This window comes from Balaenoptera musculus, chromosome 1 (assembly GCF_009873245.2).
Source record: "Balaenoptera musculus isolate JJ_BM4_2016_0621 chromosome 1, mBalMus1.pri.v3, whole genome shotgun sequence".
Lineage (NCBI taxonomy): Eukaryota > Metazoa > Chordata > Mammalia > Artiodactyla > Balaenopteridae > Balaenoptera > Balaenoptera musculus.
The window spans coordinates 183649504-183677303 of record NC_045785.1 but is presented as its reverse complement, the minus strand read 5'-3'; the positions used below and the strand labels follow the sequence as shown (position 1 = coordinate 183677303).

Below are 27800 nucleotides of genomic sequence, written 5' to 3'. Positions count from 1 at the left end.
TGGACTGAAGTTATAGCCCCTCCCCCACCAGGACCCTCCCCGGGTGCTGGGATTGGGGTCCTGGCGATCGCTGGGGCACTAGGAAGTCCCCTTCAGCTCAGAAGACCCTGTCCTCACCCCTGGCTCTTTGGAGATGATGGCTCTACCCCAGGGCTGCCTCTGCTGACCCTCGAGGGTTGACGAGGTCTGGTTTGAGCATCTAAGCGTGGTCCTGGGCTCATCTGCATCAGAATCACTTTGGATGCTTGTTTAACAATGTATTTTCCTGGACCCCGCTCCGGAGCCACTGAGTCGGAACTGCTGGGGCTGGGACCAGGAGTGTGCAGTTTAGCAAGCGTCCCAGGTGAGTCTAATGAAGGCTAAGGCTTATGAGCCTCTGTCACAGATATTGGATCTGAGGTTTTGGTCCCTAGAATCATCAGCTGGAAACAAGCCTGTCCACACTAGGCATGTTGCAGAGACTGGAAGGTGGATTATAAAAAGGAGAAGAAGGTGAGCTGTAGAAGCCCAGACCCAAAACGACACATGGTGTCACTGCAGGGGCGCCATTCACACTGCAGTCCACGTGAATGGCACCACCTGGGTCGTGCAGTGTGCAACGCACACGGCTGTACCCGGCAGTTCTGCCCAGACCTCTGGCCTGTCGATGCTACCAGGACATTGCACGCCCCTAACGTCCTGTGTGGGATGGTCACTGGCCGGGCAGTCTACACGGCTGTCCTCGCAGACAGCCTCACCGTGCGTCAGCTGGACTGAAGGATGCTTCTGCATCCCTGGGGAGCACCGCCTGGCTCCCTTCTCTGGGACTGGCTGAGGCCGCGGTAGGGGTCCTGGGGGCGCCCCCTGCCCTGGATGGGCCGCCTCTTACCTGCAAGCCGAACTTGCTTGGGCAGCCTCTGCTTAGAATCGGGAGGTGAAGCTCCGGAGGCTGCTGGTCCCAGCCAAGGTTCCCAGCATGTTCCGATCCAAACCTTGCTGTGGACGAGAAGCACCAGGTACAGGAAACATCACCGGACGGACCAGTGTGGGTGTCCACGCAGTCAGAGGCTGCCCCCAAGCATCCCTGAGCTCGCGCCAAGCTCTCTGGACACACTCTGCACGTGTGTCGGGGCTAAAACTGGCCTGATTAAACGTGTGACCAAGCATGAGGTCACTGACACTCACGAGTGAGTGAGATGGGTCTGGCCTTCCGCACAATGGAACATCCTACTTGCCATCACAGAAATCTGAATCAAGGCGTGAGGGTTTAGCTGGTGCTTGTCGCTCTAGAAACAGAGCAGCCACTGAAATCAGATTAGAAAAATTGTCTGTTTCTTCCTCTGACTGGCCCCGCTTTTTAAAAAAATAAATCCCGACAAGAGTTCTTGGCAGGGAGGTCATGCCCGGCAGGGGGGAAGGGTCATGGGCTCTGTCTACCTGTGTGTTCTGCCACCTCCGGCCTCACCAGCCCCGAGTGCTTGCTGAGCAGAGACTGAATCTTACTCCTGTATGTCTCATAGCAGACAGCAGGTGCTCAGTAAATACTCTGGAGTGATTGAGGACGGCCCTTGAGAAGGGGCGCCTGGTTCCAGCCCTGGCCTCTGAGAGCCTCGTCAGCGCTCACCGACCAGTGGGGACGCAGGGGCCCAAGGCAGGCGGTTCAAAGCCCCGGTCCCACCTGGTCTGGGCATGGACCACGTGATCATCCCCACCCCCCCCCCCACCCCCGTCCCCTGCAGGTTTGCAGGCTCTCTCCTGCCAAGCTTGGCGGGATGTGGTGGAAGGTCCCAGGAGACACGAGTCCTGGGTCCGAGCCCCGCTGTCCTCCAACTGGCCAAGTCAAGGCTAACTCCGGGGCCCCGTCTCCCTGGTCTGCAGGAGGGACCAAGCCCATGGCGGCCTCACTGGGGATGCAACAACCCCGTGAAGATGGCTGAGCACTGAAGCACCAGCCCAGTCCCTTCGGGGCTGTGGTCAAAGCTGGCTCCGACTGCACGGCCCAGGAGAGCCTAACGAGGGGACTCTCTGTGTGTCCCGGGCGGGTGCCGCCTCCCTATCTGGGTGAGCCCAACCCTCGGGCCACCTCGGAGCAGCTGGAGGAAGCGCTCCCTGGTCCTCTCACCCACCTCCCCTCCACTAGGCCTTCCTGGCAGCTGTCACATGGCCAAGCCCACCTGCCCAAAAGAGCAGGACAAGGGCCAACACCGGCAGTGGCTTCACACGGCCCCGGCCACCCTTGACCACGGTGGCTCCACGGCCCCGTCTGTCTCTCCACTGCGCTGGAGGAAGAGCCGTCCTCCTCCTGCCCAGGGGGCCGTCCTCCCATCCCCTCCCCTGCCTGGTCAGGCAGTTCCTGACCCTCCAAGACCCTGTCACCACCCCCCGCCCCCCGCCTTCCTCCTCCTCCTCCTCCTTCACTTTTCCTGCAGAAATGTCATTAAACAGGCAGCTTTTTACCCATTCTTTTGTCTCCCTTCCCTCTGGCCAAACTGAGGTGATCAGGTCCCCTCCCAGCTCCCCGCCCTCCCCCCTGCAGTGGGCCCCATGGGGTTCCCCCTCCCCCCTTTGACAGCTGTGCCCTAGAGTCACCAGAGACTTCTGGATCCCCAGATCCAGGCCCTTCCTGTTCCCATCTCCTTGTCCATCAGGAGCCCCGGGAACCGCTGCCTGCCCCCCCACAGCAATTCCTCCTCCCTTCCTGCCCCCTCTTCCCTCGGCCCCCAGGGAGGGTCTTCTCCCTGCTTCCGCCTTTGTCCCCCAAGACTTTTCTGCAGACGTGCTGCCCGTGCCCGTGGCTTCTCCCACGTGGACACGCAGCTGTCTGCACGCAGCCTGGCCTCTCTCCCCAGGCCCCGCACGCAGACCCCAGACTCCACCTCTCCATCAGGGCTCCCCTCCCTCCTCCCTCAAAAGCCCCTGACCCTCCCCCCCTTCCCTGGCTGATCCGTTTCTAAACGTAAACACAGGGTCTCCAGCCGGAAGCCCGAGCTTCGGTAGCCCGACCCGCCGGTTTCTTCTGCCCCTGCCCTTCTCGTCCACCCTCACCGCTGCTGACACCTCGGTCTAAAGAGCGGCTGCCCCTGAGATGGGAAAGGAGGTCAGGCAGCATGAAGGGCTCCTACAGAACTGGACCCGACCGTGCGGCTGGGGAGGGGGGAGGTGTTGGGGACAGAGGGGCAAGGTTGCCACTGGACAAATCCAGCAGCCTGGTCTCGTGTCCACTCCGCCCTGCAGAGTGCATGAAAGGAGCCTTCCTAGGGCTGGTTTCAGCATGTAACCCTCTCCTCCAAACCCTCAATGGCTCCCCAGCGCCAAAAGCAAACCCTTTAGTCTAAACTTGATGGGGTCTCGTCATGCAGCCCAAACCCGCCTTCCCAGCCAGAGTGCACACGTGCCCCCAAGGGCGTGATGTGCCTTTGGCCCGCCTGCTTCTCAGTTCGTTCCCAGAAGACCCCCCACTCCCAGGCCTCTGCGGCACTTCCTGGGTTTCCTCTGTCCTCCACTCCCTCAGCACCTTCTCAGGCCCTGGGCTGAGATGTGTCAGCGCCTGGATCCCAGTCACCGAGGGGCCGGCCTCTCCCTTCCTGAGCCTCACGGACCTGAGTCAGTGCCGGGAAGGAGCGGGAAAGCCTCGCCGGCAGGGGTGAAAGGTGTGAGCCCTTACCTGTCTGAGGACCCCCTGCAGCTCCCTGTTGGACCTCATATCAGCCAGGAGGAGTCGGGCGGCCTCTGTAGCCTTGGGGGAGGCACTGCACGGGTGGAAGTTCATCAGGGGTGAGACTCCAGCAACTTGAGGATGAACGAACACCCCCTTCCGTCCCCCCCTCACCTCCTCGTGGGGCAGCCCCTGGGTGCCTGAGAGCGCAGCCCCACTGGGGGTCACTCTACACAGCGGGCACAACCCCAGGCCCCTGCCCGCCTAGAGGTACCCGGGACTCTCTTTGGGGCCCCGGTCCCATCCCCTGGCCTTGTCCTCGGAGGAGAGAGGCCCGTGGGTGAGAGAGGCTGGGTCTGCCGCTCCGTGCCTCCTGCTGGCCCACGAGGACTCAGTGTCCCTCGGTCCCCTGGCCGGGAAGTGTGCTGCCCGAGGCCTGGATGTTAGAGCTCAGCTTCTGAACTTCCCTCCTGGTCAGCCTCCCCGCCACCCCCACCCTGCACCGCAAGGCTCCCCGGCACCACTCGGCCTGCTCAGGCTGCAGTACTGCTGCTCCGCGGGGCCGGGGAGGGGACGGAGGGGCCCCAACCTGCCCACCTGCTGCGACACAGGTTGATGACGTTGCTGATCATGCCGCTGGAGAAGTGCTGCTTGGCCATCCCCGGCAGCGACGCCATCAGGTTCCTCACGGTGTAGCAGGACGAGGACAGGATGTCCTCCGAGTTGCTGGTGTGGCCGGTATGGCTGGTGAGGAGTCTGGTCACCTCTGGGAACACTTGGTTCCCTGGGAGAGAAAGGAGGGGAGGGCACGGGGTCAGGTGACCGAGGGCTCCCATGGGGCCCCAGGCCTGGCGGCTCCAACCCAGGGCTTGGGACCGTAGGGGACCTCGCACACCTGTGTCCCATCCTCAGGTGACCTGCCCCTTCCTGTGCCCGAGCCTCTCTTGGGCCAGCTCCCCCCCACCCCAGGGAGCGGTCAGAGGGTAACCTTTCGGTAGGCTCTGGAAAGCGGGGGTCCCTCTCGAGGGGGTGGGGGCTGGCCTGAGCCACGCGGAGCTCACCCATCACCCTGTGCAGCGCGGGGTGGCGGGACATGTTGCTCAGGAGGGAAGCTCCGGACCGCACCACGTCTGAGTTGCCCGACTGCAGGAGGTTGGCGATGTGAGGCAGGCCCTTCTCCTTCAGCCCGATCAGCTGGCTCATGCTGCTGGACATCTGAGAGAAGGGACGGACGAGTGAGGCCTTGGCTGGGCTCCCCAGGCCGCCCGGCAGGCCGGAGAGGGCCAGTCACCCCAAACCGAGAGGCCTCAGAACTTTCTCTCTTCCATGTTGGAAGCAGAGACACACACACATTTGCTCCCACCTGGGTGACTGCAGAACAAAGGCCCGGGCAGACATGCACCTGCACCTCACCCGGGGCAGCCTGGAGCCCAGGGAAGAAGGGAAGTCTCCGGTCCCTCATTCACGGTGGGAGGGGCCCCAGAGTCAACTTCCAGATTGAGCCGGTGCCAGCGGCTGCCGCTCTGCCGGCCTCACCCTTCCCGGCACTAACTGCTCACGTGAAGCCTCTGATCGAGGGCACCTGTCACCTGAGGAAGTGCCCAGCATCCTCTGCCAACCTCCTTGCCTTCTGTGGAGTCAGTACGTACTTGAGTCAAGGATGGATAAGAGCGGGGCCTGTGCCTCGTGGAGGTGCAATCCAGGTCAGCCCACCCGGGCCGCTGGCAGCAAAGCCATCCTGGCCGTAACCTGGTCCAGGCTGGTGTGGGGTTCTCGAAGGCCCCCGGCCTATCCCCTCACAGTGGGGGTTCCTCCTTTACCCTCAACTCACCCTTGTCCTCCTTCCGCCCGCCCCCTGCTGTCCTGAGCAAACAGGAGGGCGGGGTGGCTGCAGACGTGCCTCCCAGGGCCCCACCCGGCCCTGCCTGTGGCCTCAAAACCTCTCCCGATCCTGTCACATCTTCCTCTGGACCTGCCCACACCCCAGACCCTCTATTTCCACCCCTGTCAGTTCAGCAAAGAGGAGACTCCTCTCCTACCACAAACACGCCCTTCATCCTGTCCCCCATCCCAGGCACAGCCCGAGGCCAGCCCAGGGCCGGACACCAGGAGGCAGATTCTGCGGCACAGACAGAATCCAGGAGAGCTGGGTTCCACAGCCGCTGTCCTCCTCCTGGGCGTTCCCAGGGGCTGAGGATGTTCCCCCCACACGTCCCCAGTGCCTGGCCCAGAGCCTACGCATGCCAGACCCTTGACTCAGGCAGGCCCCGGTTCATGGGGACGCGGAGAGCTGAGCCCGGACTGCGGGTGGAGAGAGAGGTGCGGGCCGGGGGGCGCTCACCAGCCCCTTGCTGGCGGTCAGGTTTTGCAGGGCGCCGGCGCAGGCCTCCAGGGTGGCGTCCTTCTTGCTCTTGCCCATGAGGTTCAGGTAGGTGCGGATGGCGTTCGAGTGGTACAGCCAGCTGCTGCCCTTGGGGTTGGGCTCTTCCTCAGGAAGGGGGGGGCAGTCGTAGTTGTCGTTCTGGGGACAAGAAGCGAGTCGAGAGGAGCCGAACCCACGCATGCCGCTCCCCCAGCCTCAAGGTCATGGTTCCCAGATGAGCAAGCGCCCGCTGCCCCCTCCTCTGCACTGCAGCTGCTCCCCGGTGGGGGAGGGGCAACTGTGCCCTCTGCCGTCTCCACGGGGCACAGAGCATCCTCGGTGCCCCAGGCCAGCTCTGCCCCCACCTCCCAGCTATGAGGCTGCTGTGGGTCTCACGCCCTGACGCCTCCACCCCTCCCAGAGTCACAGCCTGAGCTTGACCCTCCCTGGGCCGACAAGGGTGGTCCGGGGCCTGGCTTCCACCGCCGGCACGGTGACGGCAGCCATTCTCCCTCCGCAGCAGCCCCCGCTTCTGGGGAGACCTGGGGGGCTCAGGGGGCGGTGAGACCAGGCTGCCCCCCATCTTCGGGGGTGAGATGAAGAGGGGGAGACTTTACTGGTCACACAGCAGGAGAGACGAGGCCTGCAAACAGGGGGCTGGAGCTTTTGGTCTCTGGGGGTCTGAGCAGCTCCCACATCCCAAGCACACACACCCCCAGTGTCATTAAGATGCCAAGGTCGGGCAGGGGTCCATCCCCGGGGACTGATCTCAGGCTCCAGCAGGGCAGAGAGGTGGGGTGGACGAGGCGGTGGGATCCGGGGGACTCAGCGGGAGCAGACGGACAGACGCACGGACAGACATGCACGCTCACCATCATCCTGTAGTTCTTGTTGCTGAAGCAGCCGGTGGAGGACTTCTCGGTGTAGGCGTTGCGGGCGTTGTACTCCAGCTGGCGGTAGGGGGTGGGCACCTCGGAGTCCAGGCGGTAGGAGAGGTTGTGCAGGATGCACATGCAGTTCTCCACAGACTGGGGGCCGAGCAGAGACGGCGCTGAGCCTCTGCTCAGCCCCCGAACGCCCGGCTCAGTCCCTGCTGCCACAGTCCCTCCAACGAGAGGGCGGGCCCCTCGGGCTGCCCTGGGCCAGCACAGACCCCGCCACGGTCCAAGAAGTTCCCAGTGGCAGCTGCTCCCGGATCTTTGCTGCTTTCCTTCCGTAAACCCTCCCGGCTCGGGGGTGAGGCAGCAGATCTGCCCTCCTGATGTCCGGCCCTGCTGGGGTTTGGGAGCCCCTGACTTCCAGGGCCCGGGGTCACCCAGGTGGAGGGGGTGTTCCACCCAGAGCAGAAGATCACGGTGCTGCTGAGGCCAGTCTGAGCAGTCAAGTGACAGGCTGTCTCCTGAAGCCGGTTGTCACTTCCAGGGGAGGGAGCAGAAGACAAAATCCCTCCCCGGGGAAACCGTGTGCAGTACCCAGGGGCCGTGACGCCTGGCCAGTCCCCTGGGGACTGCTCGCCAGTCTCCGTCCTGCTGTGCGGAAGGACCTCAGCCTCCAGTTTATCTTCCTGCCCTGATTTCCCCTTTCTGTCTGTCTGGGCAGGTGTCCAGAGTCCTGGGGGGTGGCAGGGTGGCTCCACCAGGGCCTTTGGGGGCGGCCGCGGACGCTCACAGAGAGCTCACCCTGAGCCAGGAGTTCTCTTCGTGTTTTGCTTATTAACTGAGTCCCTAGAACAACCCCCGGGGTAGATACGATGTGAACTGAGGAACAGAGAGATGAGGGAAGTGTCACAGTCACAAAGCCTCTAAGTGCGGGAGAGGACCTGCCCCTGTAACCACTGCTCGGCCGCCACCCGCCAGGGAACGGTCGGGGTGCTCAGCCTCCAGACGTCCCCTCTGCTGGCCAGGCTCCGGGTCCCTTCCGGCCACCAGGCCACGCCTTAAAGGCTCCCAGGAGTGCAGACCTGCCCTGTGGAATCTGGGAGAGAAAAGTACCAGGACCTGGAGTCCCAGGCCGCCCTCACTGACTGGAGACAGAGAGAAGTCTAGGTTCAGGGGTGCCACCTGGGGGCGACGCTCACCTTGTCGTCATAGCAGCTGGCTGCCACGCGGTTCTGGATATAGGCCATGAGGGAGTCAATGAGACCCGTGTAGTTGCGCATGGTCTGGCGCCCTGTGTCCACGGAGCTCAGGTTCCTGGTGGAGGACATGGGGCGGGTGGGGAGGGGTGGGGGGGGGACAGGTGGGAGAGGAGGAGATGCAGGGGGGAGGGGAGGTGGGGAGAGAAGAGGAAAGGAACAAGCGGGAAACAGAAATGAGGACCAAGGAAGGAAAGAGAAATCGTTCAGCCAATCCTGCTCAGTCCTGGCTGAGGCTGGGAAGGGGTCTCACTGGAACTCGGCTCTTTTCACCCTTCTTGCCCACCTGGTCCCCCAGGCCCGTAACTTTTATGTGTCCAGGGCTCCGGTGCCGCTGGCAGCCCAGGCACACACCCTGCCCTCGTGGCACTTGTTGGGCAGGGGACTGGACGTCCCTCCCCGCGGAGGCTGTGTTCTGCCCCCAGCAGTGGGCTCACTCCCACCCGGGCAGTCTGGGCCCCTCTGCCTGGTGCAGGTGGGGTGTGACTGCTGCCACCCCACAAAGTCCTCGATTACCCTCGCTCTGCCTCTCCCTAGCCTCTCTGCTCCCCAGAGGCTGCCGCCAGAGGCGGGCAGGGAGGAGCCCAAGCCAACTGTACCCCTGTGCTGGGGCTCGCAGGAGTTGGGGAAGACAAAGCCCGTCAGAGGGAGGTGTGACCCTTAGGGGGGATCTGCTCCACAGCTCCACCTCCATACCGCCCACCCCCCTGAAAGCAGCACGCCTAGGTCCCTCCGCCAACAGCCTCCAGGGCCTTTGCCACACCCTGGGGCAGAACTCAGGGAACTCTGGGCAGAGCAGTGCCATCTTCACGCCGAGGAATACGGCAGATGCTGTTCGCACCCCAGCCGGGAGCCCATCAGCAGACCTGTATCTAAAAATGCCCTTCGAGACAGCACAAGAAAGGCATATTTTGTGGGGTGGAAGAAGGGGAAACAGCTGAGCCAGTTTAGCTATTCAGATCCAAGCATTTCCACTCAGATTCCTAAGGAAGAGCCCCTCAGCAGAGATGGCGGGGTCCTGAGCCTCCACCAGGCCCAGGGAAGCTGGGGCGCAGCCGCGTCTGGGAGTCGGCCCAGGAGGCCAGGCTGGCGTCAGCGCCCTGCCCCGCTGAGCCTGGGCTGAGCCAGGCTGCGCCCCCCGCCCTCACCTCAGGCAGCCGGAGGCGTTGAAGAAGACCTCAGCGTCCACGGCTTCCTGGGGCAGGCTGCTGTTGCCATCGCACCAGCCGGAGAACGGGATGATGACCCGGTCAGCCAGGATGGGCAGGGCGTCCGAGATGAGTTCCTCCTTCAGTTCATCGGTGGAGGACAGGTTCCAGAGCAGCCCTGGGGGTGGGGACCGCCAGGGTCAGGAAGACCAGGGACCCGGTGCCACCCCCGGCTGGACCCCACCTCCCGGACGGGCCTCTGTCATCTGATCATCCCGTGAGCCCACTTGCCCACGTCTCAACTAGACGGCAGGCTCTTGAGGGCAGAGCGCCTACAATTCTCTGTGCAGGTCAAAGTTACACATAGGGAAGCTGATCGAAACACATCAGACTCAGCAGTGTTTTCTGATACAAATGCTAGCACTCAGAATCTTCTCACGGTCTCTGTTTTCCACCCAAAAGTCAGCCCAGAAACTCTTACTGTTGCTCTGTATGTGGTCCCATCTTCCCCGTCCCACTCAAGGTCTCCTCGGTGACTTCTGTGCCCTGTGTCCCCACCCTGAGTGCTTGCTGGCACAAGCCTTAGATACAGGCGCTGAAGACCTGTTGACCTGCTCTCTCCCCTTCACCTGCAAATCCCAGGGTCTGCTGAGTACAGGTCCTGCCTGGACACCAAGCCTCCACCCCCGCCCTCTACCCCTCACACATAGATGGTGGATGGACGGACGGATGGACATGGACAGATGGATGGAGGGACACGATACCCAGGGTCACCAGCTGGACACGACTAACCTGGCCAGCACCGGTCCCATGGGACTCCTGGGGTGTCAGCCTGAGGCCGCCCATGCCCCACCCTGTCCTGGGCTGTGGCCGCCCCAGCGCCTCCCAGACGCCCCACTCTCTGTGGCCGGGCTCCCCACCGGTCAGCTGCTTCTGGATCTCCGTGCAGCTGGTCCTCCTCAGGAGGCTGACGGCCTCGCGGATGCCGCTCTGCCTCTGAGTCTCCAGCTTGTTCGTGGCGCTCCGGAACACCAGGTTGCGCAGGGCCCCGGCCGCGGCCTGCTGCACGTTCTGGTTGGGGCTGCGGAGGAGGCTCACCAGCTTGCAGATGCCGCCCAGCTGGTACACCTGCGGGACAGGGCGCCAAGCGCCGGGCAGGGCGGTGAGGAGGGCTGACGACCCTCCACTTGGAACAGCTTCACTCCGACCGAAACACCCAGGGCGGCCGAAATAAACAAGCAGCGCAGAGTGATAGTGACCGGCCAGGCCCGGAGCGAAGGCAGGACTGAGCCGCCAGCTCTCCCGCATCCTAGCCGGGACTCCCTGAGCCCCCTCCTCCCCAGCCCCGCTTTCCTCCTCAGGAGCCTGGGGCGAGGACCAGACGGGAACACACTTCAGAACCCTAAGGCGGGGAGACCCCCGTGGAAACGCCTCCTCATACACAGCAGGAACTGGATGCAGAGGGACCCCACGCACCCTAGGAAATGCATTCACGGGACTGCACCCTTGGGCTGACAGCAGAGGACTTGAGGAGTCCTCCCTGCCAGCCACGCTTAGAGACACAGACAGCCCTGTTCTCCACCACAGACGCCTGGTGAGAGAGGGTGGCACCATGGAGAGACAGGGACAGAGGCAGAGAGACAGAAACAGAGACAGAGAGAGAGAAGCAGAGAGAGACAGAGACAGAGAGACAGAGAAAGAGAGAGAAACAGAGACAGAGAGAGACAGAGACAGGGACAGAGAGAGAGACAAAGAGACAGAAACAAAGACATAGAGAGACACAGGCAGAGAGAGACATAGAGACAGAGACAGAGGAGAGACAGAAACAGAGAGAGGGGGCAGGGGGAGGAAGTTGAAGTGGAGGAAGACGTCCCTCCTTAGTGGAATCTGAGGAGGGGTCTCTTTTGAACCCGTGGCCGTCACCAAGTGTCTCTTCCACGACCAACAGAGGAAACACGGCCGAGTGGCGTCCCCTCCACCAGGGGCTCTGCTCCCACAGAGGGTTAAGATGCCCGTTCTGACCTCGGGCAGTGCCAGGCCCACTCCTGGCCGCAGGCAGCTGGGCTGGGGCAGAAGGAGCCAACGGCAAATGCCCCCACCAGCTCAAGTGCAGGGTCAGGCGGCCCCGCCCAGGCCCCGCCCAGGCCACTCACCTGCTGCTTGGCAGGCTCATTCTGGAAGCAGGTGTGCTGGATGTAATAGGCCCCGATGGCCTGGCACTTCTCGTCCTGGTAGCTCAGGTACTGCACGGCCCTGGGGATGGTCAGCCCGCTGCACTCAATGTCCTCGCTGCAGATCCTGTGGGGACGGGCGGTGTGGGGTGTGGGAGGGTTACGGGGGCTTGGAATCCCCCTTGCGCGCCCGAGAGCCAGAATGAGGCAGCCCCAGGCCCCGCTGTGGGCAGCTCCTCCAGAGGAGGGGGAAGGCTCACCCCACCGCAAACACTTGCTGGGACGAGGCCCTGTCATGGGTTCATGTCCAAGCAGCAAGTTACCTCCACCCTATTCCTGAGGGGAAGCTCTCCACCCACTCTGCCGTCTCTCATGTCTGTGCCTGGTACTGGGAAAATGGAAGAGAATGGCTGGGGGCCTGTCCATCTATCCATGTCCTGCCATTATCCCTCCCTCCCTCCCTCCCTCCATCCATCCATCCATCTATCCATCCATACATCTTGCCTCCCTCCCTCCATCCATCCATCATCCATCCATCTTCCCTCCATCCACACATCCATTTATCCATCCATCTATCCATTTATCCATCTTCTCTCCATCCATCCGTTACCCATTTATCTATGCATCTACCCATCCCTCTATCCATCCATCTTCCTTCCCTCCATCCCTCCATCATCCATCCATCCATCTTCCATCCATCCATCTTCCCTCCCTCCATCCATCCATCATCCACCCATCTTCTCTCCATCCATTCATCCATCCATCCATCCACCCACCCACCCACCCATCCATGCATCCATCTCTCTCTCCTCCCTTCATTTCTAAGTCTAGCTAATTCTTCTAACACAAAAATTCCCACGCCTACTCCTTCTTCCATCCTCATAGCCACTGCCTTCCTTCTGACCATGGTCACTCTCACTGGGACTACAGTGAGACCCCCGCAACTGGTGTCTTCTCCAAGCACTCCCATCCAAAATGTTACACCCCTTTCCCAGATGAGCAGTCTGAACACTCTGTTCACTGTGTTGTCCCCATCAGCAGCTTCTCATACTGCAAGTTCAAGTTCAAACTGCTTAAACTGATATCCAAGGGCATGAGTTAGGTCGAACCACACGAAATGGCCGATAATCAGCTTTTCTGAGCCACAAAACTAGAACAACCATGTTCTAACCCAATAGTCTGGCTCTGCTGTGTCCTGCACACTCTCTAGCCCTAATGCGGGTCTGCTCTAGCAAGACTGCTCTCTGCACTGTGCCCTGATCAGGGCTCAGGGGTGCCTCCGTCCCTTCCCCTCACCATGCCCGTGACCCACTGAAGACCCACTGCCTTCCCAGGGAAAGGAAACCTCTCTTCCAGGGCCCACACCAGCTCCCAGGGTGCTGACTACAGGCTGCCTCCCCAGCTGCCTGTGTCCTGGGTCCCACAAGACAGCGGGGACAGCTCCTTCTTGGCACCCAGCCCTGCCCCCTAGAAATCTTGCCGGCGTTTCTAGAGGGAGAAACACTCCTCATGCGTACCAGCCTCATGCCTTTCCGTAGCAGGTGCCCGACTCCATTTCTGGAAAGATCACCCACGGGGCAGAGCTCCCCAGTCTCCCCCATCCTCATTGAGAGACTGTCACCCAGAATCTGCCAGTCGAACGTCACCTCCAAATGGCCTGTCACTCACGCCCTCCATGGCTCACCTGACCCTCTCCTCTTGGGGCCTCCAGTTTGGGGCAATGGGCCAGGGCCAGGCGCTGCCCTGGTCAGTCTCCATGGGAGAGAGGCTTCTTAGTCCTTCTCGGGAGCATCCTAAATACCCCTTACGGCCTTTGAGTAGCCAGGAGAGGGCCAGCTTTATAACGCTTCTGCTTATGATCGGGACAGCATGGTGAGTAGGGGAGGGCACAGGGTGTGGCCTCGGCTGTGTGGTCTTGGGCAAGCTACCTAATGTCTCTGTGCCTGTTTCTCCTCAGGTTCTAGCCTGGAAGGGCTCTGAGGGTTAGAGATGAAGATTGCAAGGCTCTTGGGCTCCATGGAAGGGGGTTAATCCTGCAGCTGCAGGATGGCCCTGGGCTGTCGTTCTCTTCATGGCTGTCTCCCCGCTCTGACCACAGACCACACATGCTCAGTGAATGTCAAATACATGAATAAAGGACCACTCAGTGGTGACAGAGGACAGCTCTGAGGTTCACTGGGCTCTGAGCCCTGGAGGGCAGACCTCAAGACCCTCGAGACACCGTGGCCATCCCCAAGCCACCCCATGCCCAGGGCTCTCTATAGGACTCCCACTCCATCTCCTGCATTCCCACCCCTGGCACTAGATCTGACCAGTTTTTATGTCTTTTGCCCTGTAAGATGGACCCGGCTCTTTCCCGTTGTTGACCCCAGGGCCCACCCTTTTGCTCTTTCAGAACGTGGGGAGAGGTTTACACGCCCAAGCCCAGGGATTCTCAAACCCTGGCAGGGTCTCCATCTCCTGCAGGCTGGTAACGCACACACCGCGGGCCCCTCCCAGGGTTTCTGAGCTGGAGGTCTGGGAGGGCCTGGCAGGAGTGTTTCTCACAAGTCCCCCCGTGATGCTGGGGCTACTGGCCAGAGGAGCACACTTTGAGAACTGCTGGCCCAGCTAGCTTCCGACTCTCCTCCCCTTGTTCATTCCCCGTGACCCTTGAAAACTCACACACTCGACAGGTTTGTTCAGTGTCTCCATGCTGAGAACTTCCCAGGCTAACGGTCTGTCTCCCATGCCCCACACCACCACCCACCCGCCCCACCCCGCCTAGTGACACTCACTTGGAGCTGGCCCTTGAGTGGCTGAAGGACTGGTCCTTGGTGCAGGAGGTGGGCTGGACGTACACGGAGTCCTGCTTGGAGATACAGGAGGCCTGGCGCACCGGGTACTTCTTGACCGCCTTCTGGCCGCTGCAGGTGCTGTAGATGCTGTAGCGGTTCTGGGGGGTCTTGTAGCCCTTGCTGCCCAGCGTGCCCTTGCGCAGGGTGCCGCGGGGGCCGCAGTAGAGGTTGGGCTCGCTGCGGCTGGCCTTGATCTTCTGCATGAAGCAGATGTCGCTGCCGGCGCCGGGGGGATTGCTGCTGCGAGGGTACTGCCGGCCCCAGCTCTCCATCTGGCTGTAGGAGCTGAAGTGCTTGTTGTCTGCCCCCTGCTTAAGGGTCCCATTGTAGATCTGGCCAGAGAAGGGGAGAGAGCCTCAGCCGAGGGTCCCGACCCGGGATCCTGGGTCCAGCCGGCCTCGGGATATAGCCCCCCGTGACGATGGTCAGAGAATCCCGGGATGTCTGGTGTGGAGGGAACCCTGGTCAGCATCTCGGACTACTTTTCAAACTGCAGGCTGTGACCCGTTATCAATCATGAAATCAATTTAGCAGACTGTGACCATCATTTTTTTAAAATGGGATTGAATAATATATACTGGAATAAAAAATATCAGAGTGCAGTGCAGGTAGAAGGGGCTGGGCTATAATGTAAAATGTACTTCATACTGTGGGCTGTAGCCAAAGAAGTTTGACAGCCACTGATCCGGTCCCAGTGGGCCCGGTCCAGGAGGGGAGTCAAAGGCCCAGGGAGGAGAGGGGCCTTCCTATAGAGGGAAGGGCAACAGTGGGACTTGAACGCAAGCCCCCAGGCCCTCGCCCTGCCACCCCGTGCACTTCCCAGACACCAGCAGCCCCTGATCGCCTTGGCCGCCTGTACTCAGCACAGGGAAATTCCTCCTACCCTGGCCAGGACTTCTTTCCACTGCTATTTCTCTGCTAAACTCCTCATCTTTGCCTCCTGTCTGCCAAGTCAAGAAGCAAATGGCAAGAGGCATTCTAGGGGGACCCCCTCGAAGGCCAGAGGGGGAAAATATCCTGCTCCCTGGGCCTCCTGCACCCATGGAGGCTGGTCCGGGGCTGCAGCAGGGGTGCAGGGCGGCCTCCTAGGCTGTGCCATCAGGCTGGCAGCAGGGGAGAGGTGGGCAGGGCTCAATCCAGCAGGAAACTTATAATAATGAGGCGCCCCCAGGGCTCTGTGTGAGCCCAGCTGGGGAGTCAGGTGCCCTGGGAAGAGCCCGCAAAGCCGGAGACTTGGTGGGAACGAAGCCCTCACATGGCCGTCTGAGGAGCTTTCCCAGGAGCTCACGGGTGGTGGGTCTGCCTGCTCTGACTTGTTCTGAGACTAGAGCATCAACATGCAGCCTGAGAAAATGTCTCCACACAGGTGCCGACCTGGGACTCAGCTTTGCCAGGATGAGCTGGGGCCAGTCCAGCAGCCCAGAGCCTGCCCGCCCCACCCCGTGAGTGAGTGTGTGTGTGTGTGTGTGTGTGTGCGTGTGTGTGTGAGTGCCCACACACAGGGGAGTCGTCGGGCGGCTGGGAACTCCCCTCCACTCCAGATCTAGCCACCGGCCCTTGGCCGGGCCCCGTTCCTCTCTGCAGGGAGAGCCTTTGCAGCAGGAGACCACCTGTGGGTCACCTTCCGTCAGCAGTGACACCCAGCGCTCAGAAGCCACCCACCGTCAACCTTGGCCAAGGCGCTCTGGTCAGCTCCGCCCACGCGCGCAGCTACGCACTCAGGCGGGCAAGGCATTCACCCCCAAACTGGGGCAAGCCAGCCAACTCCAAAGGGAACTGGTGTGTGGGGCACGGTAGGCACAAGAAGAGGCAGAGGTCAGAGGAGTGGGCCGCCGTCTGACCATCCTCAGTGGGCAACCTGCACGGCACACGAGAAACACGCAGCTAGGCCTCCAGGCCTCAGGCTGGCGGCCACACCCCACCCTCCTCTGGGGGAGGAAGATGGCATGGCGCCGTGGAGGGAAGGCTGGGCCCCCCTGGTCCTCAGGGATGACAGTCCTGGTCGTCACCCCAGACAGTGACGCCGGAGAGTCCACACGCTCCCCTGGCCCAAACCCAGTGCACACGCCGTCCTGCTGGCGAAGCTCAGGGCTTGCTCTCCTGCCCCGGCCAGGGGTCGGGGGGCACTGCCCACAGGGGCCGGGGGGCACTGCCCACAGGGGCCGGGGTGCCGGCTGTGCTGCGGGAAGGCAGGTACGGGGGAGGCAGCGGCCCCGTGGGGCAGCATTTCTCAGCCACAGCCGCATCGTGCACCCCACCTGGTTCCTGTGGCACGGCCTGCTGGCGGGCTGGCGGTGGCCAAGCCAGCTGTGGACGACTCTCCCGCCCTCAGGACCTTTGCTGTCGCTTTGACAAGTGTGAGCAAGGGTTCCTCTCGGCCGGGCACCGTACCCTCCTAGCGCACAGGGGACCTGGGCTCCCCTCCAAGGCGCAGACAAGCCCTGCCAGAGCAGGCGGCCCGTGGCCTAGCTGACGCCTGTGCCCTTTGCCCTTTTCTTCTATCTGCCTGAAATGACAGGGGCATTGTGGGCTCGGTGGGCTGAGACTTCTGCAGCAGAGGGAGACTCGGGGGCCAAGAGCACAGACTCAGGAGCCAGATGGCCTGGGTTGAGCTCTGCCCACGTCAACTGCCTGATGGGTGGCCTTGGGCTTGTGCGTCTTGGTTTCTTCATTGGTAAAGTGGCATCATTGTGCCCAGCGTGCAGGGCTGTTGGGAGAATTCGGTGCACGGATGTTTGAGAGGCGCTCAGCTCAGAGCATGACGTAAGTGTCCCTCTGACGCTGGGACTGGGGCCAGGCTGGCTGCCTCTGGGTCTCGCCGAAGGAGCGGCCGCGTGGGCACGGGAAGGGGGAGGACCCCGGGCAGCCAGGACGGCCTGGGAAAGGGGTGCACGCTGGCTTCCAGGGCCCAGGCTGCTCTCACCCCACGGCCACACGACAGCCTCCATGGGTTTCAGAAAAACAGAGGAGACCGGTCCGCCCAGATAGGTGGCTTCATGATGACACGGCTGGTGTTTCTTCGCGTGGGCTATGTCGGCCTTCAGGCCAGACAATTCATCGCTGTATAGGATGCCCCAAGCATTGTGGGGTGTTTGGTGCCCTGGCCCCCAGGCCCTAAGTACCAGTAACACCTCACAGCCACTCTGACCAGTGAGAACACCCCACACGCTTCCAAACGCTGCCTTGTGGGTCCCAAGCAGCCGCCGGGCTAGACCAGGAAGCAAGGCAGCGCGGGGTGGTGCCGGCCAGGCCGGGGTTCCGGGCTCACCCCTGCGCCCAGAGAGTGGTCTGACGGCAGCATCCTCTGCTGTGGCTACAAAGGACAGTCACACACACACACACACACACACACACACACACACACACACACACACATCCCCCGTGGTCTGGTCATCTCATGCTTCCTTGGGAAACTCTGGCCTCGGGTGGGATGGCCCATGGATCAAAACATGCCAGAGGCTAGAAACTTGATTTCCCGGGAGCACAGCTGACCCCTCGGCCAGAGAGCAGGCTGGGCCGGGCAGCCTCAGGGATGCCTGGGCAGTGTGTCCAGAGAGACACGTTTCAGCGCCTGGGACCATCCAGGGAGCCTCCCAGAGCCCCGCCCTGCTCTGCTAGTGACCTGGGTCTTATGACCCATTTTCTCTCCCTCTCCCCTTCCTTCGCGGAAAAGGGGAATTTTGCCCCCCACTGAGTGCTCTCACCCCCGCCCTGGGCCCTCAACGTAATCTCTCTTTCCATTCCTCCTGAAGTCAGCAAGCTCGCAGAGGCCAACCCTCTCATTTGCAGGCAAGGAAGCCAGTCCTACAGGGCGACGGGGCCAAAGTAAAGCAACAGAAGCCCGGGACCCAGGGCCTCAAAGCACCGAGTGCGGGCGGCCCCCCGCGAGCCCCCCTCGGTCTGCAGCAGCCAGGGGTGCGCCAGGCGGGCCCGGATGAAAAGAGGGTCTGTGTCCGCTGATGAGCCCTTTCTGAAACCAAGCTTCGCCAGGCAGGCGGGGCTGGACAAACCAGCTCTGGGCGGACACGCCCGGACCCTCCTGCCCAGGCGCGCTCAGAGAAGAGTCACCTCCAACGTCCTCCCGTGAGAGCCAGCGCGGGGGCCGCTTCACGGGGTCCTCGCCCTCGTGGCCCAGGGAGGGGGCTCCTGAGAAAGGACCCGGATTAGAGACGCCTCAGGGACAGACCCCATCGGCCATTTCCCTGCACCTGCCACCCCACTCAGCACCCAGCCGGGCCCCCGGGGCAGCAAGCAGACAGCAAGCCTCCCTCCTCCTGGGAGTGCGGTCGGGATGGCACCGCAGCCGCTCACAGGCAGCAGGGGGCCTTCCCACGCTGCGTGGTGGCCCGGGGGGTCTGGAGGGCACAGGTCCCCTCCCAGCAAGCGCTCCCGGGGGGGGAAACTTAGGGCCCAGGGTGTGAGGAGGTCCCCCGGGGATGGGGTGCTGCTTACTTGGCAGTTTGCATCAGCGTGGGAACCACCGGCCTGAGTCACCAAAGGTGGGACCTCGGCCGGGGGGAGTGCCGGTCCCTGCCCCCACCCCCGGGCACTGCTCCCTCTCTGGCTAGGAGCAGGGGTCCCGCCCTGGGCCGGCCCTCCCCTCCTTCCCTGGCACGCGGCTTCGAGCGGAGCGTGGAGGACAGACGGAGCAGCCCCTCGGCTCCGAGGCCCTGCCGTGTGGGCCCGGAGGAGGCTATGTGGGTACCCCGGCCAGGCAGTCCCTCAGGGCGGGAGGAGCTGCCCCCGAGGGTCCGTCACCCGCAGCCAGTGACCAGCAGTGCCCACTCGGGGGGACCCCGGCTTGCGAACTGGACCACACTGATGGAGGCCCGGCTCCCAGGCTCACGGGAGGCACCACAGAAATCTGAAACTGAAATTCAATGCCGGGGGCTGGGCATCTTTTATCGCCTGAATGTTTTTAATGTGAAAAAGAAGAAAGTTTTGATGTTCATTCTGAGAGTAGAGATTTCACCAGAGAGCTGGTTAACACGGGCGTGTCCCTTATAACTTTGTAAGGGCAGGACTGAACTCCCAGTGACCAGGGCAGGAGTAAGAACTGTCGTGCGTAATTCAGAAAAGTTTTCTGAAGTATCTGGACCATGAAGCCCAAGTAGAAAAGAGCCTATGACGCTCCGGACTGTAGCCTGTGGGTCTTTCACGGAGGTGCTGCTCTCTCCAGGGACAGAGGTCACAACTCTGGGGAGAGAAGCCACCTGCCCTCCTGGGCTCCAGGCTCCAAGTCTGCCTCTCAGGCCGGGGGCAAGGGTCAGGCCCACTGTGGCCCCTGCTGCTCCTGGCGACGGGGCGGGAGGGGGGGGACAAAGTGCGTTTGTGTGCCCCAGCACCTTGCCGAGAGCTGGCCTCCATGACATGTGATGTCTGAAAAAACAACGGTGCCAGTTCCAGCACCCAGCACCCAGCTGCTCCAGCATCCAGCACCCACCTCCAGCACCAAGCTCCCAGCTCCAGCACCCAGCTCCAGCTCCCAGCTCCAGCATCCAGCACCCAGCTCCCAGCTCCAGCACCCAGCTCTAGGACCCCACTCCCAGCTCCAGCATCCAGCATCCAGCATCCAGCACCCAGCTCCCAGCTCCAGCACCCAGCTCTAGGACCCCACTCCCAGCTCCAGCATCCATCATCCAGCATCCAGCACCCAGCTCCCAGCTCCAGCACCCAGCACACAGCTCTAGCATCCAGCTCTGCCTTCACATCCTGCTCCCTGTTTCATCACTGAACTGCGGGAGAAACTATTTTCTGAAACTCTGTTCTTGGACCTCTCCCCCTGCACACCTGAGACGTGGGCTTTTCTCAGCTCCTGACCCGCCAGGATGGGTTTGGGGAACAAGAACCTCAGGCTTTGTACGTGGAAACCTCAGGCTTCACTTTGGGAAGTACCCCCTGGCAGGTGTCTGCCTTTCAGAGGCAGCTCTCAACAGTCCCAAGAGGCAAAGGATCCCTGCACCTCGGCCACCTCTCTCATGGGCTCAGAACTGTCCGAGGCACGGTCCTTCTGCCCCCCAGGAGCCCCGTGTTCTGTGGTCACTTTTGAACCCAGAGGCCGACCCCTTCTTCCCTGTGATGGTTCATCCTGGGGAGGGAAAAGTGAGGGCCCCTCAAAGGTTCCCACGTGAAAGAACTCCTGAACCTCGAGGAAGTGCCAGCTTCCTGAGACAGCACACCTGAGCGTCAGGGAGATCCCACTGGCCCAGGCACCCCACCTTGTGCAGGGAGACTAGGGGTGCCCCTGAACTGCCACCCAAGCCCTGAGCCAGGAGGCAATTGCCAGCCGTAAGAGGAGGGCCAGACGCTGCAAGACGGCAACATCCTGAGGAGCAGATTCTTCCTTGGCCAAAAAAGAGCTCCTTGGAGACTCCCTGGTGAAAAAACCACTCCCACTGAGGAGACAGCCAGGAATTTCACAGGAAGGAAGGGACGATTGGCCGGACCCTCCAGGGCTTGGTGACAGAGCCCCGACTGGAAGACGAGCCTGTGTGCATGTGCACACACACACACACACACACACACTCCACGTGCACACCTGCCTGTGTGGGACACACATCACTTGGCTGGGGGTCGACTCAGGCGGGTAGGTCCCTGCAAGTGCCTTGAGCTTATCCTGAGAACCGCATAGCAGGCCTGGTACTTCACAGGTGGTGAAGCGCCCTCCCATTCATCCTCCCGCTGGAACCCCACAGCCTCCGCCTCCCGCCTGGCCGAGCAGGGGCCAGGACAGGCAGCGGCACCTGTGTTCTCTCTGAGAGCACCTCTTAAGCTCGGACAACTGGAGGCTGGGCCAAGGCCATGAGGCTAAGACGGGGTAGACCCTGAACCAGGACTCAGGCCTCCGACCTTCCTGGTGTTCGTCCTCCAGCCGCTTGGCCACCAGGGTCTGGTGACATGAGTGAAGTCTAAATGGCCCAGTGCTTCTGCAGCTAGGGGCGCCCTGCAGGACAGGCTTCACCACCACCTCGGGCTACTCGCTGGTCATCACCTAGAAACCCCTCCCCAGGGCCCCAGACACAAGAGATGCCTGCTCCTCTGCTTTGGCCGATGGTGGGAAACGCTTAAGAAGAGTGCAGCTGACCGGCTGTGTGACACGCGGTAAGGCTCTACTGCCCACAGAGCCCGGCTGGAAGGCCCTCTGTCCCAAGAGACGCCTACGGGCGAGGCGGCCTGTGATCGCAGCAGGGCTGGCCGGGGGGGTCTCGAGAGGGAGGGCACGGAGGAGTGAGTGCGGGCCCCCATGCCCTGCACCCATGCTTGTTCCTGGTGCACACAAGCTGCCCTGAGAAATCAGGACATCACTTCAAGACTGCTGACTGAGGCCGAGCCCGGAGTCTCCTGCAATTAGCCGAGTCTTACTGAGCTTCTTGGGTCTCTAGAAGCTGAGCCACTTCCCTCCCAGCCTCGGGGGCAGTCAGAGGGAGGAGAAGGGCCTGCCCCGAGCCCCCCAGCTCCCTCCAGGCCTCTTCCCATGGCACCTCGCCCTTCCCCCAGCTCTGTGGGCCTCCCAGAGCTGCTTAGGGCTGCGGGGAGATCGGGAGAGCCTGGGGTCTCCTGCCGACCCTCTCCAGGAGCAATTGATCCTGCACGGCTTGGTGCCCGGCGGGCCCTGGGTTAGTACAGAGGGCCACAGACCTTGGCCAGAAACCTCATCTTTAAATGCTCCATTCAAGGGATTTCCCTGGTGGTCCAGTGGGTAAGACTCTGCGCTCCCAATGCAGGGGGCCCGGGTTCCATCCCTGGTTGGGGAACTAGATTCCACATGCATGCTGCAACTAAGAGTTTGCATGCCACAACTAAAAAAAAAAACCAAAAAACATGCCGCAACGAAGATCCCGCATGCCACCACTAAGACCTGGCACGGCCTAAATAAATAAATATTAAAAAAAAAAAAGAAAGAAAAGAAAATATCTAAATGCTCCATTCAAAAAGGCCTTCAGCTGGGCACAGGGCAGTCACTAGTGAGGGGAGGGGGCGCCACCTGGTCACCTTTCTCCTTGACCCTCAGCTCTACCTGATCCGCTGGACCAGCTTTGGGAAAATTATCCTGCATGATGAGCTTATGACCCGGAACCTCCCCAAGTGTGGGCCAGGCTCCACCGGCAGTCGTGAGGTGACTTTAGGGCATTTAAGGGCACAGCCAATAACTAGCACTGAGGCTCATAGAAAATTCTTTCTTTTTCACTTTGATTACCGTGAGGAGAAGGTCCAGGTTGGTGCCAGGATGTGTCTTTAACATTTGCCAACCTCCCTTTCTGAGCAGAAAGAAAAAAAGCCTTACCCATTTGGAATTAAACAATGATTTGTTTTCATTCTACTTATTATTATTGATTCTAAATTATGGTTAAGCCTTCTTTTATGGCAAAGGATACTTTTTTTTTCTCTCAAGTTACTGATACAAAGTTTCTTTTCAAAATGAATGCACTGAAATTTAAAAGGAAGTTTATTAAAAATAAGTAAATAATAGTTGGCGTGATGATTTTGTAAAAACTCTGACAGCAGAGATCAGATGAAACTCTGCTGCCTCCAGTGGCCAGGGTCCCCTCCTGTGACAGTGTGACCAGGAGCACCGGGCAGGGGCACCAGAGGTCGGGCTCTAGTCCTGGTTCTTCCCTGAGTGGCTGTGCAGCCTTGGGCAGTCACCTCACCTCTCTGAGCCTCTCCGTTTCCCCAACTAGAGCCAGCCCTGTAAGGCTTCTGACTTTCAGTGTCGATTCAGCCCCACTGGAGTCACACTCGCCCTTCTCCCCAGCCTAGCTCAGAGCTTCGGAACAAACCCAGGAGGCTGTCTTCACCCCACTCCGGACCACGCCCTTGTGCAAGTGTGTGTGGGGGGTGCTTCCTGCTAGAGCCCCCAAAGCTGCATCCCTCCCCAGCTGTGTCTCCACCTCCTCCCCCCACCCCCGCCCACCCCCGCCCCATTAGAGTTTCGTTTTCAGCTAAGTTTTGCTCTCCTGCAGCTGGAAGTCCTTGGTAGAGGCATGCCAGGGTGGGGCCCTGGGGGAGGAGGCTGAGCCCCACCCTAGGGAGGGGTGAGGTCCTCATCCACCTACCCGGGAAAGGCTGCTGCATTTGTCACCGGAGCCTGGTGACAAAAGGCAGTTGCAACCAGAAAACAGGCACTGGACGACCTGCCCAGGGCTTTGTTTTGGGGCCTCCTTCAGGGCCCCCTCCTCCCTCCTGGCTCTGGAGCCCTTGCCACTCGCCCGCCGGGCAGGAGACAAGGTCCTGACCCTTCCTCCTCCTCCTCGTGCCCCCGACACCCCACGCAGAGCTGACCGGGCTCTGGACCCAGTTTTGCCCAGTCTACCTGTGAGGTACCTCCCGGGCCAGCCCCTGCACTTCTCCGTAGCCTGACTTCCCTGCTAATAAAATCGGAATAACAGGAACCGGTTCACCCGTCCAGATCTCACAAAGGTGGAAGGATCAGGTTGGGAAGTGGAAACAGGATTACCTTGTATACGTTCAAACCGCTCCATAATTCAAGGGGTTCTGAGGATTGGACTTCCTCCCACTGACAGCCCACCAAACATGAAGGTGGTGGTCCTGGCAAAGCCGGCACTTGCCTGCTAACCCAGAACCCCAGGGCTCTGTCCCCAAACCTCCAGGACCCTGGGGACCAGGGCTGGTGCTAGGGAAGAAGGCTGGGTGGTCACCTGGTCCCACCTGCCGATGACAGACCAGGAGACTGAGGCCCGGAGAGGGTTAAGGAGCTCGTGCTGCAAATCCCAGCATTTCATCACACCCTCTCTCACGCTGGTGTTTCGTCTGTTACTTGTTGTTGTTTTCTTTTAAATAAATTTAATTATTTATTTACTTTTGGCTGCGTTGGGTCTTTGTTGCTGCGCGCGGGCTTTCTCTAGTTGCGGGAGCGGGGGCTACTGTTTGTTGCAGTGCGCGTGCTTCTCACTGCGGTGGCTTCTCTTGTTGCGGAGCACGGGCTCTAGGCGTGCAGGCTTCAGTACTCGCGGCTCGTGGACTCAGTAGTTGTGGCTCACGGGCTCTAGAGCGCAGGCTCAGTAGTTGTGGTGCACGGGCTTAGTTGCTCCACGGCATGGGGATCTTCCCGGACCAGGGCTCGAACCCGTGTCCCCTGCATTGGCAGGCGGATTCTTAACCACTGCACCACCAGGGAAGTCCCCTGTTAGTTGTTTTTAACTAGAGTGTTAGGGCTTTAAAGTCTTGTTGGCTCAGTCGATTAGTTCTTGTCAGGACTTAAAAAAAAAAAAAAAGGCAAAACTAAAACTCACTAATTTTCTTCTGGAGCGAAATAAAGAAGTTTGCAATTGTCCTTGATTCTTCAAATCTTCCCTCTAAAGTTTCAGCGGCTCTACTGTGACTCGTGTGTGAGAAGAAAGGTGAGAACAAAGGCAGATCACGGGGGAGCCTCCTTCTTGGGGAAAGACGCTGACGGGAAGTGACAGGTGGATTAAAGCCAAAGGAAGATGTAAAACCAGGCTTGGTCCTCTCTCAGAGGAGGGGGAACTCCTTCCTGAGCCTCCTCTGGGAGGGGCCCCTGCAGACTGTCCAGGGCTGGCAAAGCCCAATGCTCCCACCAACCACACAGTGGCCACACTGAGTCCCCTGCACGGACGTGTCTCTCTGGACATTGCGACCAACTGCCTGCCTCCCTCCCCCACAAGGGTCCACCAACTGGGACAGTGACAGGTGACATCCTGCCTTCTCCTGGGCCTGGCCTCTGGAGCTGTCCTTCTCGGAGCGATGCCTGTGCCTTGTGAGCACTCACAAAGGACAGCCCAGGGGCTACGGTCCCAGCTCCAAGCCTGGCGGCACCCCTCTGCCCCCTCCTGTCGGCTAAGGGCAGCCCCCAAGCCCAGCTCCCCGCCTGGAGCCCGTCCTGGGACTCCGCTTGCATTGATCTGCGCGCCGGGTCCTCTCCCTTCACAAGCCCACGGTGCCGACTTCTCTCCACCCAGGGAGGACACACAACACAGGACGTCAGAGCCGAGGAGACAGTCTGATGGTGCAGCTGGGGCCCGGCAGGGATGGAGGGCCAGCAGCGGTCGCTGGGCAGTGCTGGGGAGCCCCACGCCCAGGCCAGTGGCCCTTCCTCCACCTCACCGCTGGCCCCTAAAGAGTCCCTGCCCCCGCAAACCTGAGCCAGGAAGAGCAGCCTCTCCGAGAGGCTGGAGGCAACCCTCGGTGAGAATCAGCCCCGAAGGAGGCTCCGGCCCGGGGGCAGCAGGATCGTCCGGCACAGAAAGCAGGGCCCCCGCATGCACACAGCCACTCCAAGGGACACCCCAAGGGACACCCCGCCATGGGCGTCTGAGTTTGAACAGAGGGGATGTCTCCAGCCTCAGCGATGCCCAGCCAGGCGCTGCTCCTACAGGGAGGGGAGCCCGGGCGCGGGGCGGTGGGCCGGCCCGTGGACCCGCTCGCTCGCCTCCTCCTCCGTCGGACAAATTCTGTCCCCCGGCAGCAGCATCCTCGTTGGGGGAGAGCCTGGGGCCCGCGGGGCTGGGTGGGGGTGAGTCACTGCTGGCAGGGGGACGCCGGGCTGGCGAGCATGACGATCACTCCCTCTTGGGGCAGGAACCGTGTCTGCGTGGGGCAGGAGCTTGCATCCCCTCCATCCTTCTCTCCTCAGACTTTCCAAACAGACCAGGCCCCGCAGGCACCGCCAGAGAACCCAGCCCGCCCCGGAGACCACTGTGAGGCCCAGGCTGTGGGTCCCGCAGCTGTCCAGAGGAAGCTCTCGAGCCGCACAGAACCCTGAAAGGTCGGGGCTGAGGGAGTCCTTGGCTAGGTCTAGTCCAACAGCCTTGCTCCGTGGATGAGAAAAGGTCTCAGGAGGTGAAGACCCCCCAGGTCCTTCCCTCCGCTTGCAGCAGCCAAGCTGAGACCAGAATCCAGGCCTCCTACCCGATCGATCGGGTGTGTCCTATCTGCAGCCCCGACTACCCTTTGAGATAGGAATTCTCACCTATTTCAGGGATGGGCAAGCAGCTGAGGTTAAGAATTTGCCGAGGGTCATCCAGCTAGCTGAGGGCCCAGGGCTGGTCCCTCCACACCACCTGCCATGGGAGGGGTCTGTGTTTATTGGGACCTTTCTCTGCTTCAAGGGCGAGAGTCCTGCCATTTTCTCTCCGGCAGCCCCCTGGCCTTGGGCCCTGCCGCCTGCAGACTGTGCACACACGTGGCTCACCAGAGCCTGGGCTCCCATGCCCCACGGGGCTGTGCACAGCCCCAGCCCTCTCATCTACAGAAGAGGGCCACCCAGGTGTCTCTGGGTCTGGGGTGGGCGGGACCAGTCCCCCTCAGGGAGAGGGTCCCCAGCACGTGGTCCAGGAGACCCTGTCGTGATGGGAGCATCAAATACTGACACATCAGTTAAGCAACTACAGCTGAGAAGAGGCCGAGAGGAAGATTTGCTAGCGAATCCTGGATTTTTTTTTTTAATAATTTTTTTTTTTGGCCTCCCCGTGCGGCATGCGGGATCTTAGTTCCCCGACTAGGGATTGAACCCGTGCCCCCTGCGGTGGCAGCTCGGAGTCCTAACCACTGGACCACAAGGGAATTCCCTGAACCCTGGATTAAAGTAGAGAAATGGGGTCAGTGACCAGGATGAAGGCAGAATTTCCTCTGGCCATTCTCCTGGGGAGTCTTGGCCTGCCCCCGCCCCGAGTGCTGGGCTGGTGTAACTGAGCACGGCGGAGGGATTCAGCACGATGCCCCCACGGGATACCCTGGCCCAGACCGCCTGGCAGCTGCTGCACGCATGGGATCGACTCCCGGCAGGATGCTCTAGGCCCGTCCGTAACCAAAGCACATTTCGCTCCATGTGACGCCCAGAGGGACGTCAGCGCTCTAGATGTGCTTCTTGACTTGTAAATAGGAAAACCATTCGGGGCTGGAGGCGGTAGAAAAGGAGACCCTCCTCTTAATCTAGAACCTTCCCTGGAAGCTAAACTGTCCACTTGCCGCAACTTCACCCAGGACAAACCCACGTGACAGAAGCCCATGTTCAGCTTTGGAACAGAAGGGCTGTGCCTTCAGTGCTTCCTGCTCCCTCCTCCCTCAACCTGCTGTCAGCCGACCCAGGGGATGTGTTCAAAGTGCCGTACAAGGACCTCAGGGGGGCTGTCAGCCTCCCTTTGCTCCCCTAAAGTAATTCTGCCTGGGTCCCCAGCCTGGGAGAGGGGCGCTTAGGGAGTCTTGTTTTTGTTACAGGGAATGAGTGTAAATACACGGTGGCCTGGGACGCCAGATCCAGCAAATAAAAATGCAGGACACCCAGTTACATTTGAGTATCAGGTAAACAACCAATAACGTCGTCGGATAAGTGTGTCGCAAACATTGCATTTCTTTATGTTTTACTTGGTAGCCCACCCCGACCCCCACAGCTGAGTGGCTCCAGCTTGAGTCTCGGAAGGCAAAAGGGGCCACTGCCCTGCATCTTTTGTGGGAGGCTGACTCCTCAAGGAAAGAGTAAGCTTGGCTGGGGGACGGAAGGGAGGAAAGGAAGGGATCTGAACTCATGCGTCTGT

The 27800-nt window shown here is 61.0% G+C and overlaps 1 protein-coding gene across 2 annotated transcripts in view; it reads right to left on the bottom strand.

Annotated features, from left to right (window-relative positions):
* Positions 1–27800, bottom strand: part of PKP1 (plakophilin 1) — a 41795-nt gene that overhangs the window by 1120 nt on the left and 12875 nt on the right. The window contains exons 3-13 of one of the 2 annotated variants that reach the window (XM_036840430.1): positions 14227–14618; positions 11432–11576; positions 10199–10406; positions 9279–9456; positions 8074–8188; positions 6869–7024; positions 5976–6155; positions 4696–4849; positions 4232–4418; positions 3644–3728; positions 869–975 (exon numbers count right to left, since the gene is read on the bottom strand). In XM_036840430.1, coding sequence (XP_036696325.1) covers positions 901–975; positions 3644–3728; positions 4232–4418; positions 4696–4849; positions 5976–6155; positions 6869–7024; positions 8074–8188; positions 9279–9456; positions 10199–10406; positions 11432–11576; positions 14227–14618 — 1875 coding nt within the window. In that variant the 3' untranslated portion in view covers positions 869–900. Of the gene's footprint in view, positions 1–868; positions 976–1012; positions 1284–3643; positions 3729–4231; positions 4419–4695; positions 4850–5975; positions 6156–6868; positions 7025–8073; positions 8189–9278; positions 9457–10198; positions 10407–11431; positions 11577–14226; positions 14619–27800 lie in introns of those variants that run through there. The other variant, XM_036840483.1, reaches the window with a different exon arrangement.